The 17,292-nt window shown below is 34.9% G+C and overlaps 1 protein-coding gene across 1 annotated transcript; it reads left to right on the top strand.

Annotated features, from left to right (window-relative positions):
- Positions 1-364: 364 nt before the first annotated feature.
- LOC139147925 (uncharacterized) lies at positions 365-7,112 on the top strand. The gene is made up of 7 exons (XM_070719154.1): positions 365-511; positions 1,038-1,363; positions 1,872-1,983; positions 2,851-2,978; positions 3,645-3,873; positions 4,423-4,514; positions 6,259-7,112. Exons 1-7 carry the CDS (start codon positions 385-387, stop codon positions 6,325-6,327), a joined length of 1,083 nt encoding a protein of 360 aa, XP_070575255.1. The 5' UTR covers positions 365-384; the 3' UTR covers positions 6,328-7,112.
- The last annotated feature ends 10,180 nt before the right edge of the window (positions 7,113-17,292 follow it).

The following is a 17,292-nucleotide window of genomic DNA, read 5'->3' as shown; positions in this document are numbered from 1 at the left end:
AATGTAAAATGTCTCAAAATAAAAATTACTATGTTGCGACATTGTCGACCCCCCTCCCTGTCTGGCGTACCGTAGCAAATTCCCTACTACCAGGACACGAAGTGCGATCAACCCTGTTGCCCCGCACTCCCTTGGTGGAAAACATAAATAGGTGCATGGCATTCAAGTCTGAATTACATGATTCAAAGTCAGTCATCATCTGCATCTGTTACAGGTCTTGACGGAGAAATTTTAATTATTTATTCCAAATTCCAGTCGCTCATAAGGACCGACATGTTGCTGAAAACTTTCGGCTCGAAGAGAAATCTGTCGGTTTCGGACCGTCGGACCGACGTTAACTTCGCACACTGATGGAGACTGTGTTGCACTTTGAGACAATGCCATATGAATAAGTCTTGCTTTAAATATCATTATCAACAGATCATTACAGGCATTGCCAAATTGTCAGATACAATTTCAGCACTTAACGATGTTGAATTGTCCTCAGAAGAAAGAAGTAATGTCGTCAATGGTAAGTGTCAGGGTAATCCAAAAGTTAGATTGCCCCTCGGGGACAGATACTCAACTCGGAGACAGATACAGAGACTCAATTTTTAACAATACAATGCCTTCTCGGTCACACATTAGTTCGTCGAAAAGAAAGAAGGAAAATGAAACAGACTGACGTTAATTGTCTAATTTTTAAACAAAATTCCCTGCTTGGTTTACACTAATGAAGAGTTTGACCTTGAATTCATAAAGCTCGCTGTTAGGTTGTAGTTTATATGTATAGCCTGACGTCCATTCATCAAAACTGACACACTGAGATTTAATTTTTTAGCAAATTTGAAGATGGTGAATGAAATGAAAATTTACCGATGAAAGTATACATCTAAAACGTTCTATTAATGTTGGCATATAAAACATTTCTTTAGTCTGCTACTTGGACAGCATATTGAATCATATATATTTCTGCATATTTAAATGTCTAGATTACCCGAGCCTTTATTTAAAACGTTAAGCAAACATGATTACAACTAAATGTACGTTTTTTAAAGATGTCTTGCAGGTAATGGATGGGGCAATATCTGTAGTTGTGTCTTCAGACAAGGCAGGGGGAGGGAATATCACCAGCACACGTCATTTGATATGTTCTGTACTGAACACATCGAATTCTCTGTCAAATTTCGCCCTGCGCAATGTGGAATCTGGTAGTGCCTCAGTCGTTTTTAACACGCCATCAGTGCAACTAAAGCTGGAGAGCAATGCTGTTGAAAATCTGACGGGCGGTTTTGAAGCACTTCGAGACGGTAATGGATTTAGCATTCCACCAGCAAGGAAAATACTCCGCAATGTAACAGCTGAAGTCGAAGTTAACAAAATTGTAGGTTAAATTTTGATTTACCCATACTACCATTTTATTTCAATTTTTGTTGTCAAAATATTACATTATCATTTCTCGAATTTCGGATATTCATATCATTTATTTTTTACAATGGCGCGAAAATTGTGATAAAAGCATGCAAATGGACGTATGCAAACTTGTCCCTCTCGACTATATCAGAAACGTTTGTAGGTGAGTACATTTTGAGTGATTTCCTTAAATGATAACGATCACTGACGGTGTACATCCTTTGTAATGAAGTCCAAACTTAATCCCACAGAAATCCCAAAGATAGTCTTTTACAGGTGCTTTAATTGATCGCGTGAAGCACATATCGGTAAAGTTGGTGCATTAGGTGTTAGCAAGTACAAAGTTCATCAGATATTTTGTTGACACACTAGATTTTAAGGAGTATTTTGTGTTCAGTGCCAATTGTTTTGCTTAGATGTTAAATTAAGATAAAATCCTGGTATACTAATCCCCTAATCTTCCTGCCACTTTTACGCAGATGGTATATTTAAACAGAAGTTCATTTCAAATGGAGGATGATACAAGTAATAAATTGGTGACTGACATATTGAGTTTGTCTTTTACAGACAAGGGTGGCAATGACCTTGAAGGTGAGCACCTTTTGAAATTATTTACAGTATTTTGCATTGAACCATTTGCAATACGGGAAATAGACATACTGTCTAAATTGAGGAGTTGCCAACACAGGGTAATTATCGTCTGGGCAGTAATATAAAAAAATAAACTCTACGAAAGATGAAAATATGACGAGGCCAGCTGCGGTCAAAACAACACAACACATCCACATACATTCCACTCAGAACGCATCATTTGCAAGCATTGTTTGTACTGATCTGGTGGTGTTATTTTGACTTCGACTTACCTCGTTATACACAGTTATTCAACTTTTACAGAGTTGATTTTTTTGGTGTTCGGCTGATAACATCGCTGGACCATGGTTACACCTGACAGTGTTGGCAACTCCTCAATTTAGACAGTATGTCTAGTTTCCGTATTGCCAACGTTTCAACGCAAACCACAGTAATGTAATAAAAAGAACCATGAAGGGTTTATCAGAGTTTTACAACTATCCTTGTTTCAACTCAGTTTAAACAGGAACTTCCCCTATAATAGCAGAATTATCGTAAATCTATGCAAATATCAAAAAGCCACGCTTCTGATCGGACGTGAACCCACGATCCAGTAACTTTCCGTTTAACAGGAAGTCCTTCTCCGCGTTGAGACCTTTATCGGTATCAACAATTTAATTTTGTTTGTCTTGTTTTCAAAGTGTCAACAGATAAGGCAATCCACAAAAGAAGGTTATTTTCAGCAACGCAGGCATGAATAACCAATAAATGTTACAGTACTAATCAGAAAAATATTAATCTTGCTGTCATTTAGTTCTCATGTGAGTCAATATATTTGCATTGTTGAAGATTTTAGGCTGACAGATTTACTCGTTTCTTACAATCTAGTGACGGACCCAGCTGAAGGTTTACAGATCACATTTGCCACAAATCTACCTGAATCTGCAGCAGATTTAACAATAAAAGGGACATATCTCGAAGAAGCCAATATCACCAACTTCATTTCTAATATAACGGTATGTATGTATGTATGTATGTATGTATGTATGTATGTATGTATGTATGTATGTATGTATGTATGTATGTATGTATGTATGTGTGTGTGTGTGTGTGTGTGTGTATGTATGTATGTATGTATGTATGTATGTATGTATGTATGTATGTATGTATGTATGTATGTATGTGTGTGTGTGTGTGGTGTGTGTGTGTGTGTGTGTGTGTGTGTGTGTGTGTGTGTATGTATGTATGTATGTATGTATGTATGTGTGTGTATGTGTATGTATGTATGTATGTATGTATGTATGTGTGTGTGTGTGTGTGTATGTATGTATGTATGTATGTATGTATGTATGTATGTATGTATGTATGTATGTATGTATGTATGTATGTATGTATGTATGTATGTATGTGTGCATGCGTGCATGCATGCATGCATGTAGGTAGGTAGGAAGATAGGAAGGTGAGGATACAAATGTATAGCTATTTATTTATCTAGCTAAGTATATGTGTCTATTTAAATTTAGGCTCTTGTCACCAGTGTTGGTGTCATGTATCAATTGGTGGTAAGTAGTTAATGTCAATGCGTCTCCAAATGCCTGCATATGTTTTGGGGATATCTTGTTTTCATTTTACTGATAACATCATTGTATGGTTTATGCCTTTTCATATATTTCCACATGCAGATAGCTGAACCAGACCAAGCGGTCATCATCTCGCTAAAAAGCTCAGAATCTATTTACGGTAATACTACAGCGTACGTCTTCAATAAAATGGTGGATTATTCTGATAGTTACCGTGGTTATCAGTTTTCCGTTGATGTTCAGTTTGAAGGAGACCATTCAAAAGTATTTATCCCGGAGCGTTATTTTCTTCGTAATGGGGTCTATTACCTATCATTTGCAATAAAACACAGTAAGTTTACCATAATATATCTTAATATCGATACACTGCCACGTATGGGACTTTTAAAGATCTCGCCACCACTAAGTAACGACATTGCATTTAATTCAAATGTTTTTTGTGAACGGAAGAATGCTATCTTCTTGTGTGTAGAGGGCACTGTATATAACTCCCCCAACGTTAAATAATCACAGATATAATGATGAAAGCGTGATTGTGAGATAGCATCTTGGCGAACGCCAAGAGAACTTCATAGAACATCATGTGTTGTGCATATATCTACAAATTTTCGTGAACGTTCCATTTCCAGGGTTCAGTGATCCTCATTTTGTAAACAAGGTATTGCTTTCTTCGAAACATAGAACGTTTAACAACTGCGGGTTTCAGTAAATTGTAAATACGATAACGTATGGTGTTTATTTTAACCTCTATATCGCAAAACTTATATGAATTAGACGAATATCAATGCGCATGTCAAAATCACGCATTCGGCTATTGGTCAGAGGTTATACACAGCGGTGGTAGCACCCACTTTTATCGGAAACTATCATTTCTCACCAGGACATGTTGCCAAGTTCTCTATCGCCATAAAACAAACAAAGTGTTCCTCTCTGGGCAAAGGAAACCGTCGTTGGAGCACTGACAAATGCAAGGTATTTAGTGGAAATAATGTCTCTCTCTGACTCGTAAAAATGTTTCTGATTCTTTAAGTCTCCCCAAACGTATGCACGGAGATGTTAGCCTAGCACATGAGAAAAGAAGTAGGCTAACATAGAAGTAAACAATGAAACAAAGAAACAAACAAACAAACAAACATGCTGATTGACTGTCCTATAGAAACGAACGAAAGAAGCTTACTGACTGAGAGGGTTAAATGCAATAAAGCACACCTTACAAAGGAGACATCTACAAATTTATTGATAAAAGTTATATTGTCGTGCAATAATCCTTCGCGTCATAGACAAGATTACTTTTAAAGACAGCTATTTGTTTTGCAGTTATCTTTTCCTCACTGCCAATTCGTTCTCGACTTGTCTTTCGAAATGTTTTTCCTTCCGAATTTATTTCAAACAAAGTCGCTGAATTCATATTTTTTCCTCTCTTAAAATTATGTATTTTGAAGATACTATGATTGAACTGAAAGTCATTAAGCATTTTTACGTCAGCTAATTCTCAATTTACATATTTAATGAACTTTCCTAATAAGGGTATATATCTTGATCGCCTTGACAAATGTCGACGAAACTTGCTATATACATTGAAGATAGTATAATACAACATTATCGAAAGTTATTAAGCATATTTACTGAAGCCAATTCTAAATCTTCATATTTAAGAAACTTTCGTAATTAGGGATATACACCTTGATTCACTTGATCAAAGTTTGAGAAACTTGCTCTATATGTTGACGATACTAGGTTAAAGCAATATTGAAAGTCATTTAGCATTTTCACTTCAGCAGATTCCGAATTTGCATATTTAATTAGCCTTCCTTATTAGGGTTATTTACCTTGATTGACTTGACCAAAGGTACTAAAATATAACAGCATTGAAGGTATTTAGCATATTTAGTTAACGAGAATTGCTATGTATAATTGTACATACTATGATATAATATTACCGAAAGTAAGTTTTCATTTTGCTTAATTTCCTATTACTTATTTGCATATTGTACGAACATTTCTAATTAGGGGTATATCTTGACTGACATCATCAAGTTGATGAAACCTACTATGTACATTGGAAAAATATGATAAATAATTGAAAGTTGTTTAGCATTTTACATAAGCAAGTTACAAATTTTCATATACATGTAACTTTTTCCATTAGGGATATGAGATAGAGGGACTCTAAAAAGTTTATCAAAGTTGCTATGCATATTGATGAGACAATTATGTTGTATAAGTGAAAGATATTTTGTATTTTGATGTCAGGTAATTTATAATTTGCGTACGGAATGAATTTTCACAATTTGGCATATATATCTTGGAGGACTTGACCAGAGGCAATAACACTTATTATATAAAGTATTGATACAATGACTGCAGTCGCAGATATTTAGTATATTTACTTCAGCTAATTACATATTTGCATACGTAATGACCTTTGGAATTAAGCTGTGGTTAATATTGATAATGATGGTGATCAGAACACTTTCAATGAAAGTGCAAACATTTCGCAAAATTTTGAATTCATAAACAACCGTAAAATATACTGAAACACTTGAGCATTTTCAGTTCATATCTTGTAGATTGCATGACGTTGTTGAAATCGCAAGTGTTTTTTTTTCCAAAAAAACCGGGGATTTACTTGCGTCTTACAGGGTTTGCAGTAGAATAATTCGACTTACTTGAAATACATATCTTTGGACAAAAAGACTATTTCGTTTATTGCCAGGTATCATCAGCGTCTAACATGACTTCCACCGTCTGTCTGTGCCATTTATTGCGTGATCCTAAACCTTAAGCTACAAGCAACGATGTTGCCTCGATAATCAATCTAAAACGTAACACCTGCTATAGGACGAGTCGGATCGACAATTTGATGGTGATGTCGGCTTTAGAGTCTTTACGATGACGGAAACGATGGCCACCGTTCGCCTCTCGTCCTCCCTATACACGTGGAGCTGCCAAGCCTAAAGGAGAAGTAAATGTCTCGTAAGCACAATAATCGTAGCATCACTTAACACTATAGATTATGCTTTACGTGTGCAATGACAAGACGTCAGCTCCGCATAAATAACATATGCTTGTGCAAAAAGACTATCACCGATCAACAGAAGATAATGGTAACGAAGTTACGGGGTATACTAACTATAATGGAACGATGTTAAGGGTTATACAACCTATCTGTAATGTATTTTCCGCTTTATGCTTAATGACTTGCCTAAAGAAATTGTCAACGTAATATTGTCATTGTCCGTGACCATAGAACCGCGCGAAAAATGTCATAATTGTTCTCTGGTCCAGAGCATTTTTTTGTTTTCTTTTCATAATCAATAGAAATGTATTTCAATCCCCGCATGTTTGTTTTGCTTTGTTTTTTTTAATATTTTTTTTTCAAAGAAAACACGATTTAAACTAATTTGGCGAATAGGATCTTTTAAGTGTTCAAATTTATTCAAAGTTTTAGGTGCCTTATAGCTGAAAGTTGCAATATTACAAATTACCAACAAAAACAAATGAATTTCAAATATTTGAAAGGTTTCCCCCTATTTTGAAAGATAATAATTGAAAGTTTCTTCACAGAAAGCACAGAGTGTGCAATAACCCAATTAAAGTTCAATTAATAGTGTCTTATTGCATTTTACATACCAATTCTGCCATCCAATCTTCTAGGATGTTTTGTTATCCCGTCGGTAAGCCATATTGGCGATATAAGGCGGAGCTGCATGTTACCAACATTATTTTTCAACATTATTTTTCAAAGCAATATTTCTCATCTAAGATGTCAACGAAACCCCTCGAGTTACATATTTTCAAAAAGCAGAGAATCAAACGTTTAGTATAGTAGGAATTGTATTGCTGTGTATTTTTGGGGTACAAAACCAAACTTTTGGTATTAATGACAAACTAAATGTAAGTAAAAAAAAACTTAATACAATTTTCTGAAATTTAGTATCTCACTTGAATGAAGAGAGAAATTTTGAAATTGATTTCCAAATTTCCAAGGTGCGTTTCTATGTAAAACAATTTGCAGTGATTTATTTTAAACATGCAAATGAATAATTTTTATCTTGCTCATTAAGCAGTCTGTCTATTAAAGGAAAAATTACTAATGTGCATTCTAATGAAGATTCAAATATTTAGATGTTCTACCAACCTTGTAAATTCGAAATCTATCTATCTATCTATCTTTTTCTATCCATCAATCCATCACTTTAACCATCCATTCATCAATCCATCTTTGCAAAATGATTTTGAGCTAAATACGCTCAATTAAGTACAGTTCTATACATAATGGTAAAAACGTTCAGTTACAATCCCTTCAAGACACTTTCATATAGTGTTACTTAAAATAACTTTGCAAAGTACTTTCACTACACATAGGTACGGGGCGCCAAACGTAAAATGATTACTTTTCAAACGAATCAGATTTAGTACATGCATGCATGCAGTCAGGACTAACTGATATTCAACTCACCAATACACCCTGTGTATCTGTTCATAGCAAAACTATTGATGATAGTTGATGTGTTAAACTTCCACATCGACATGAATTTGATCATCAATAACAACATACACCTAAGCAAGTATATATTATGTCGACTGTTACGTATGTCATTCTTTCCCTACGAGGTTTCATTCGTCTAGAATAGTAAAGAACATTCTGAAGGCCGTGTTTACTAAAAGTGAAAGACCGTAGTTAGCATATCAATGGAAAGACTAGAATTTTCAGGTGTTCTCTAGGTAGCTTCTTTTCACTATAACTACACGGACGGTACAGTAGACTTTGGGATTTTCAGCAGACTACTTTGGATGTTCACGTCAGTGTTGACTTCAGGTCTTAACATTATGTTTATGAATAATTATTACAAATTAGGGGCATGGTTTCCGAAAATATCATTTCAGCAAAATATAAACAAGGAATTCAGTGAAGCTTTCTATTGTTTTACAACAAAATTGACTGAAATGCGTCAATAATGAAAATTGCGGGAACTTTTCTTTCTTGGCCAATAGAGGGCACGAATGACTTGGTTTTATACCTTGAATGTCGAAAACATGACATCAACCAAATATCAAGAGCAGTAAACTTGAAATCACTGAATCGTTCGTGCCACACACAATGAAATTTACCTTTTTTATTAAGTCCAAATTGTAGGAAGGAATATCTTTTCCGTTTTTGGTCAGTAGATGGCGCTAATTTGGATCAATATCTTAAGCTGTCCACTATAAATGTTCATGTTGCCTGCCCTATTATCTGTTCTGTTTGCTCTAAGAGTAATTCTATCATTGACCTTTAAACTTAGTATGCTTGAATACATTTGATGCAAACATAGAGTTAAGACGCATCTGTAAGTAGTTATCAGACGTCGGGGCAATTTTTACATGATAAATTATATTAATGCTCCTAGGAAACTGTTATGTTGCTAAGGCGAATCGTGTTTTTTTAAATTCTCAATTCTTTTATTTATTTTGATTATTCGTGCTGCAGATATCCGTGTCGATGCCGCCTATTCTTCCTGGTTATCTGAATTTGAACATTTTTTCTGTGTTTGTGCCTAGTTCTATAGGTGACGTCTGCATATCCTGTAGGTCCTTTGTTCGTTTGATATATGATGGAATTTATTTTCCTTATTAATATGTATTCATCCTGTGGTTGGTGATTATATTAGAACATAGACTGTGGAATGAAAGAGTTCTAATCTCTCTCTGATAAGACACTTAATAGTTAACCGTTTTTACTGGCTAGAGATAAAGTAGACAACTGTATTTTATTTTGGAATAGTGAACGAGTTGTAGAATTATGATGTCATCTTGGTTAACAAATTGCATCACACATGAATTTACTTGTTTCTAGACCTCTAAAAGTGTAATATGAATTTAGAGAAAAATTTTTGAAGCGATTCAAACTATAACTTACGTCCCTTTATCAAATGCAGCGTATAACCAGACAACTGAGAAGGGCAGTATAAATTAATTTTTAATTATTATTTATGTCGTCGCAATTGTGCCTTTTTTGTTCAATATTACGTAAAGAAGAGTTTGAAATTAAAGTGGAACTCAAATTTCTATGGTACTTAACTTATCGCAGCTATGTCCTTCGCACAAAAGATAATACAAAATGGTTTAGTAGTTGCATGGTTTAACTTGCCAAGCGCCCTCAAGTAAGGAAAGTATGTGAGAGAGTAACATGTAGTAGTGGATAAAGTACAAAACTCTCTTTCGAAAGGCCTGGCCATATACGTAGAGAGGCAGTACCTGTAACTTCTAATAATTCTTTCACCTATGATAATTTTACACCATTTTTGTAATAATGTCAACCACAATTCCTCTTTTTACTCTGCAAAAGATGTTAATACATCGTATTCAGCTTGTCAACTCGGTCGATATATGTGTAAACTGCACTGTTATTATTAAAAAAGCGAATTCCGATCCTCAATAGAATTAAAATGTAAAAAATAAAAATGGATTTACACTAATCGACGTTACGTTGACATGCAAAATAGAAGGTGTTTTGATAATCTTTAGGGAGTGGAAAAAGAAGTTACAGTTGATATACGAAATAAAGATAACGAAATATTCATCAAAAGTTACCATTACTGGCCCTTTAACGGTTGGAGATCTACTGGTTGTTTGGAAAAATACAATTTTATTTCTTGACAGTTTTTGCATCCAATGTAATATTATTATCAGTTACCCAACTGTTGATTTTATACTTCTGATTTTTGTATTTCGGAGTTTTCAAGCATGCTAGAGTGAAAACATTCTGTCACAGTAGTGTCATCAATAAAGATAACATGATTACCAGTACATAGGATGCATTTTTGAATGTCACTGACCATGATTTTGAAGAGAATGGGCATACCAGATGGATTCAACATCTCTCCCGAACGTGAAGTTTTGGTTGTAAGGCACAGACATACAAACATACACCGCCTTGTCGTTGTGCGGATCGATCCCTTCTAAAGAACTGTTATTTAACAATTAATAAGGTGTTATCTGTAAGTTCTTCATGAAACCATGTTTAGCACACGTTACTATCTTTAAGGTTGTGAGCGTTTCGAAAGTGAAGAATTTAAACTTTTGCTGAAACTTTTATCAAGGAATCTTTCATCAATTCTCTTAAAACATCAAGAATTAAATCGGGGATCACCTTAATATTTTTTGTTCTCGAGAAACAAATTACGCAAGATTTACCCATATATGAAATTCAAAATGGCCGCCATCCCTTTGTTAACTGAATACAAAAACAAAACAAAATCTGTTACACCAAGAGCTTCAAAATTAACCGTCAAAAGTGGTGGTTCAGAAAAGAATTGGAAAAGTTCGAAAGTCCAAACATCTGTTCCCGAGGCGCATGCTACCTTAAGAGGTTTGTATCGTGACGTAGAGAACATACTTCAACAACATACCGAGCACCTATGGAGTAGTTTTCAGCATTACATGGTTTGTTACTATGGTGACAGACGGCAACGAGGCTGGTGTTGGTCTCACAGTGGCAAGAACTATGTGATGTGTCTAGTTGAGTGAGCTTTAGTCGAGATGCGTCGACCCAACAAGACACCGCTAACAAATCAGATGGGGATCTTGTGTTTGATTCTGTTGGCAGGTAGGTAAAATTTACAGGTTCATTTGTTTCCCGAGTTTGACACCACTTTCTACACCTGAAAGCAGCTATCTGTTGATGCATAATAGTCTTTCCCCAGCGTTCTGAAGTACAAATTAAGGTGTTCAGAGACGGCTTATATTCTGAAACGTTTTCTTGGTCAAACGATTCTAGTGTTTCCTACAACTTGATTCCATTATATCTTGTTTTTACTTATAAAATATTTTAAACAAATTTCGAAGCATCCGATGCAGCCGATAACAAATTCTCGAGACAGACAAAACAAACGCATCATAAGAGAACTTTTCTGCAAAAATCGCGAATGGTGTGTTAGTAACATTATGATGACTTTGAGACAGTGCATTGTCAGTGACGCACATTCATTTATCCCACTTCTTGCTCTATACATGATGAATATAACTAAGAAGAGGGGACAAATTTATCGAAATAGAGTACGAGCTGCATTAAAAAGACAAGACAATCAATTAATTGTTTCATCAGGCATTAAACACGTTTCTTTTGAGAACAATAATTTCAATTAATTTTAAAGGGAAAGTATAAGTTGTACCTTTTTATGATGCTTGTTTCAATAATTTTGTTTTTTTATGTCAATTGACCCTTCTTTTTCTTCTCCCCAAAGTAACATTGAGATACAGTGTGTTCAGTTTGTCCACTCAGTCTCTACATGATGCTTATACTGCATTGTTAATTGAATTGACGTCTCAGCTTAAATTCAAATTCAAGAATTTGGAATTAATAAACAAAATAACAAGAGTGCAAAAGTCGTCGAAAGTTATCCCTTTAAACGAATTGACAATAGAAGTTGCCAGGTCACAAGCCGTTTTCTCGTAAATCCCAAGTTGTCTGTAAGTGAAAGCTGTTTTACCAGAAGGGTAGCGGTTTCCAATCGGCTTAATGAGATGCATGGCACGATTTTACGAAAGGAAATTGCCTCGTTCACCCTTGATGATGCGTCTGACAACCAAGGTCTTGCAAAACAGCAATACGAGTTTGTAAAACAGAGACGATATGTATGCCTGAACATTTCACCAACCTGAGAGATACAGTAGTGTATGTGTCTTGGGGTCTGAGTTTGCGGAAACCCATGCACAATTGGATCTTACAGTCTAACTATATCTGTTACTTCCAATCGGAGAGAAGCATTATCGAGATATTAAAATTTAAAGTTACTCATTTGCTTCGCGATAGTGTACGAAATCACCAATGGAAAGCCAAATGCCTCTATTGACGCTGCAATGTGCAGGTAGTTGAATTCACTGATGTGAAAAGTTTCGTCCTCTGCGAAAAATTAGAATAATATGAACCCAGAACAAAACTCTAAAAATTACTGTAGGACTAGGCTCCGTCAGATATTATGTACTGTTTTCATAAAATATCATCTGTACTCTATTCGATTTTTGAGTAGAAAGTCGTCCTTTACTGTTTTCATTGAAAAAGTTAAAGATGTATTTTTACAGAAAAAAGATATAGCAGAAAGGAAAGGAAAAATGAATTTATTCCACGATAAATGGGATGCTATTTATCCTTTGTAAAAGCCGCCTGTTGAGAAAGATTTCATGTTGCTATTCTTCTTTGAAACCCTCTCCTTTTGTTTTGTTTGTGTTTCTCCCTTTGTTTTTCGGTTTTTTTCTTGTTTTGTATCCCTTGTCCTCCTTTCTGTCAATAATAGGAAAAACATGCTAATCACATGCTATCACAGACCGTAAAGCAGAAAAGGAAGAAGGATGTCTGGTGTTAAAATTCTGCAAAACTGAAGCAAATGAAACCTCTCTTGCACGACAACATGACACAAAAACCCTCATGAAGGGTGGCGTCTTGCGTTGATATAGGTTAGGGTATGCTGGAACATTATCAACAAGATTGAAACTGGTTTGGGAGAATAGGATATTGTAGTAATATTGGATGAATCAGCTAATTTAAGCTTAGCTACTACTTTATTTCGAAATTCAGCTTTTGTTGGTAGTTTGTAATATTGCAACTTTCAGTTAAAGAGCAACTAACACTTTTGATAAATTTGCAAAATAAAAAATAACATATTCTCCCAAATCGTGTTTACTGTAAATTGTATTATCTAAAGCAGTCTTTTATTGATGTGAATTTATTCAAATTTCGAAAATAGATTTGTAAACTTTTCCCATACTATGCTCAAGGATACTAATATATGTGCCTTTCATAAAGATAAATATCTATAGTCACTTTTTACAAAAAGTTAGTTTTTTTTTACTGAATTTTCCGATACTGACAATTCAAAATGTCGCCAAATTTATTCGCCGGAGACATTTAAATATTTCCTGATTTCCATAAAACTAAGATATTCAAAACAGGGCTTTCTGGTTCAGGCTCATAGTAGGCCCGCACAAACTGTGGATCAGTAGAGACAGTGTAGTACAGTGACTGAAAATAAGTGGCCACTAATGAATCTTGCTTGAATCGTTAGTAACCTAGGGAATCTACTCATACCATCACATATTGTAGAGCCCCTACTAAGGAAATCTATTCTGGTTCGCAACCTAAGGTGTGTCCACTAATATTCAGTCGTCTCGAAAAGTCAGGCCATACAGTGCTTTCAGGAAATGTCGGCAATAGCATCGTGTAACCTCTCTCATTTCCAAAGTCTATATTTACTTGTTTGCTTTGTTTTCAACATGTCCCTGTCTCATTTTTCATGGTCGAGCGGTCTACTAATATTTTCTTCCCGAACTACGACACCGTTACTCTTTTGTTGAAGTTAATCGCGATCAATCAATATTGTATTCGATGGTACCATTAATCTTTAATGTGAATGCATGCCCAGGGTAGGAGTAGATTGGCAAGACTCTTGAAAGCTTCACAATATTGGATGTAGATTACATATAATAAAATATGCAGTAATGAGTTCGAATCTATTTACAGCCCAGGGGAGGAGTAGATTGGCCAGTCTCTAGAAGCTTTAAACTCTTGGATGTGGATTGCACTTATATGATATGCAGTAATGAACACATTTGCGTCCATTAACAGCCATTTCTTGTCAAACGCTTACATTGTTAGGCATAAGCCTTGGCTAGAAACCTGTTAGATAGATGGGTGCAATAGTAGCAAATGCAAAAATATCTAGATTAACATGTTTTGTGGTGGATTGTTTTTGTTGAAATTACAAAAAAATACAAACAGTCAACGGAATGGTCCATTCCATCGAGCATGTGAAAAAATTGCCATTTTGATTATGGAAATATAATAAATTTTGAATGTTTCTCACGATATGGTCTATTTGTAAAAGCAAATTACTGCTGACTACAGAATGCTCTACCTTATGTACTCGAAGAATTTGGAGAAGAATTTCACAAACGATACTGTCTGTATTGCATACACAAGGGGCAATTGATGTTTGCTGAATTCTTACGCCGGGTGTGCTAACATTACCAGTGCTGTTAAAAACACAAATTACGCCCAAACGTGGCTATGTAAAAAGCCATAGAAATCGAATCCTGAAACTACTACAACAACTACTTCTACAACAATGTATTTTATGACGTTAGGTGTCAATTACTAACTATCACCCGCTAACTCACTTTTTCCCACGTCCACGTAATAACCTTCCAACTTATGTACCAATCATTGGCAAGTGCTGAGTAACATGGGAAGTTGATCGCCACTTGCAGGTAGAATTTGACAATTCCGCAAAATGGTGGCTTTAATTTTGACAGATATCAAGTAAGAATTTTCTATATGTAGCCAATGTTTATCCCTTCTCTTGGGCATTCTATTTTTGTATTCTATGGGCAGGGATTATGATATGGGTTAGAAAAAACATCTTATTCTCCTGTTAGTCTTGCACTCCCATGGAAACATTGTCAAGGCTTCATTCACAAACATCTCTGGAGGGGGATTCTAAAAGAATAATCAGATTTTTATCAAATGCCCCCCCCCCCAAAAAAAAAATAACAATGCGGAGAAAGCTCCTTCTGGCTTGCTATGGTTTTAAAGTCCCCCTCTAATACACGGGAGTCTATTTGGCAAACATTTTCCCATAAAAAGCTATATCTGCGCATTTACATATGTCCGACAATTCATGTAAATGTAGTAGTGCTTGAAGTGGCAGGTAAAATGTTCATGTGTTTGATTTTTTGATTACATCGATAATGTTGATTCACTATACATTGTAGTCTATGAGAAAACTATGAACATTTTTTTTCAATATAATACTAGCAATATCTTGCAGTTAAGACATTTGATATTGATATAATTGTACTTGATTAGCAAAGGGTGGTTACAAGTACACAATGTGTACAAGACATTTAATTTCGAATTTCAGAAAAAGTTCATGCAGTCTATGACATGGTAGTCTATGACAAAACAGTGAATAATTTTGTCCAATACAAAGCTAGCAATATCTGTACATTTGTAGACGTTGGATAATAGACATTATTACTTGTATTCAATAAGAATAGGGTCGTTACAAGTGCGTGTCTACAAGAAATCTGATTTTGGAATTTCACCGATAATGTTTATCCACTATAAATAGGAGTCTATGACAAAAGTTTGAATAATTTACCTCAGTACAAAAATTGCAATATTTATGCATATATAGACATTGGATAATTGAATAACTGTACTTGATTAGAATACGGTGGTGGTTACAATTTCATATGTGTACAATAAATTTGATTTGGAATTTCACCGTGAATGGTTATTCACTATACGTTGGAATGTACGAGAAACCATGAATAATTATTTTACAATACCAAACTTACTAAATCTGTGCTTTTACTAGTAAGTGTTTGACAACTGATACAAATGCACTTGATTTGAATATGGTGTTTGGAACTTATGACGTGGACAAGAAATTTAGTGTTGGAATTTCTCCCAAAATTATTATTTCACTTCTCATTGTAATCAACAGGTAAACTATCCAATATTTTCCTCGACAAAACTTTTAATATCTGTAATATACAGGTATGGAAAGGAGTTGCTGGAAAAATTATTTTAGAATTTCATCCTTATTATATATACCAAATCTTGTTTTAAAAGTTGACTTTTAGCAAATACTCTATATATGAAAATGTAAAGACCGTAAACATTGTTATTGATGACAAGTATTTTTCGTCCGAACTCTGACATAAATCCCTGTATTTTGTGATTAAGTGAATAACCTTATATTATTTATTACCGGTATAGAGTACAAAATGGGAAAGTTTGACCAGCATTCAAGGTGTTTTGAAAAAACAACGAAGGCAACACTGAGCTGTTGATTTACCAAGTCCACGCACCGTGACATTCTACAATAAAGCGTTCCAGATATGCTTTCACGACGAAAGGACTACAATTAGAAGCGACGCGAAAAATGGGTTCAGCTCAAATTGCAAAAGACGTATTAAATATACATTTTCACCAGATATTATCTTTTCTATGCCATGAAATACATAAGTATCAACAATGAAATAAAATGTTAATCATGTTTAACGAGAATGTAAAGTAAAACATCGCTTTTGTGTATGCCCATGTTTAACTTTCTGCGAGAAGCCCATGACTTGTTTGCATAATAAGTCTTGTAAATACTATCTGCCAGAGCGAATGAAGGAATGTTTTATTCAGCATTTTTACAGAGACAGACAACTCGTCAGTGTCAATATTGTAACAAGAAATGAGTTTATCTATAAATATATCATGCTACAAATGTATACTATACGAAACGAAAGCTTTGAAGTGAAGGGCTGCAGTTTGCGAAAAAGTTTATCCGCGCATAATATTGCGTCTTGCATACTCTAAAAATGCACCGATTGCCTTAATCCTGGGGGTTCTCACAGGCCCTTTTCCCTCCGCCCTCTTGCTAAAACAAGAATTTTCCCTCCCACTCGGTAAATCCTATAATCATTCGATTCTTATTCGCTTCCTGTTCACTATTTTTTTCAGTCTGTCAGCTAATCGAAAGAGTACGTTTGATGGCAGGAATGACACCAACCCTGAAAACCTCAAAACTACCCTAATTTAATGAGCTTGGGAACTAATAAAATGGTTTTCACTTTTACAATAATTTTCTAGTCTGCCAGGCTCATTTTCACTGTCTTATTTGTTTTGATTTAGCAAATTCAATTTTCTCAATACAGTTAACACAGGGATGTCGGCCATTTTGAAATCTAAAAATCAGCATACATTTGGTAATTT

This window comes from Ptychodera flava, chromosome 2 (genome assembly GCF_041260155.1).
Source record: "Ptychodera flava strain L36383 chromosome 2, AS_Pfla_20210202, whole genome shotgun sequence".
Taxonomy (NCBI): domain Eukaryota; kingdom Metazoa; phylum Hemichordata; class Enteropneusta; family Ptychoderidae; genus Ptychodera; species Ptychodera flava.
This window is presented reverse-complemented; position numbering and strand designations above follow the sequence as displayed.

What these genes read in the sequence shown, in the direction of transcription:
- LOC139147925 (XM_070719154.1), top strand. Translation starts at nt 385, where the DNA reads ATGAATAAGTCTTGCTTTAAATATCATTATCAACAGATCATTACAGGC. An exon ending in AAGAAGTAATGTCGTCAATG is followed by an intron (nt 512 to 1,037) that starts GTAAGTGTCAGG and finishes CGTTTTTTAAAG; the next exon opens with ATGTCTTGCAGGTAATGGAT. An exon ending in AAGTCGAAGTTAACAAAATT is followed by an intron (nt 1,364 to 1,871) that starts GTAGGTTAAATT and finishes ACTTTTACGCAG; the next exon opens with ATGGTATATTTAAACAGAAG.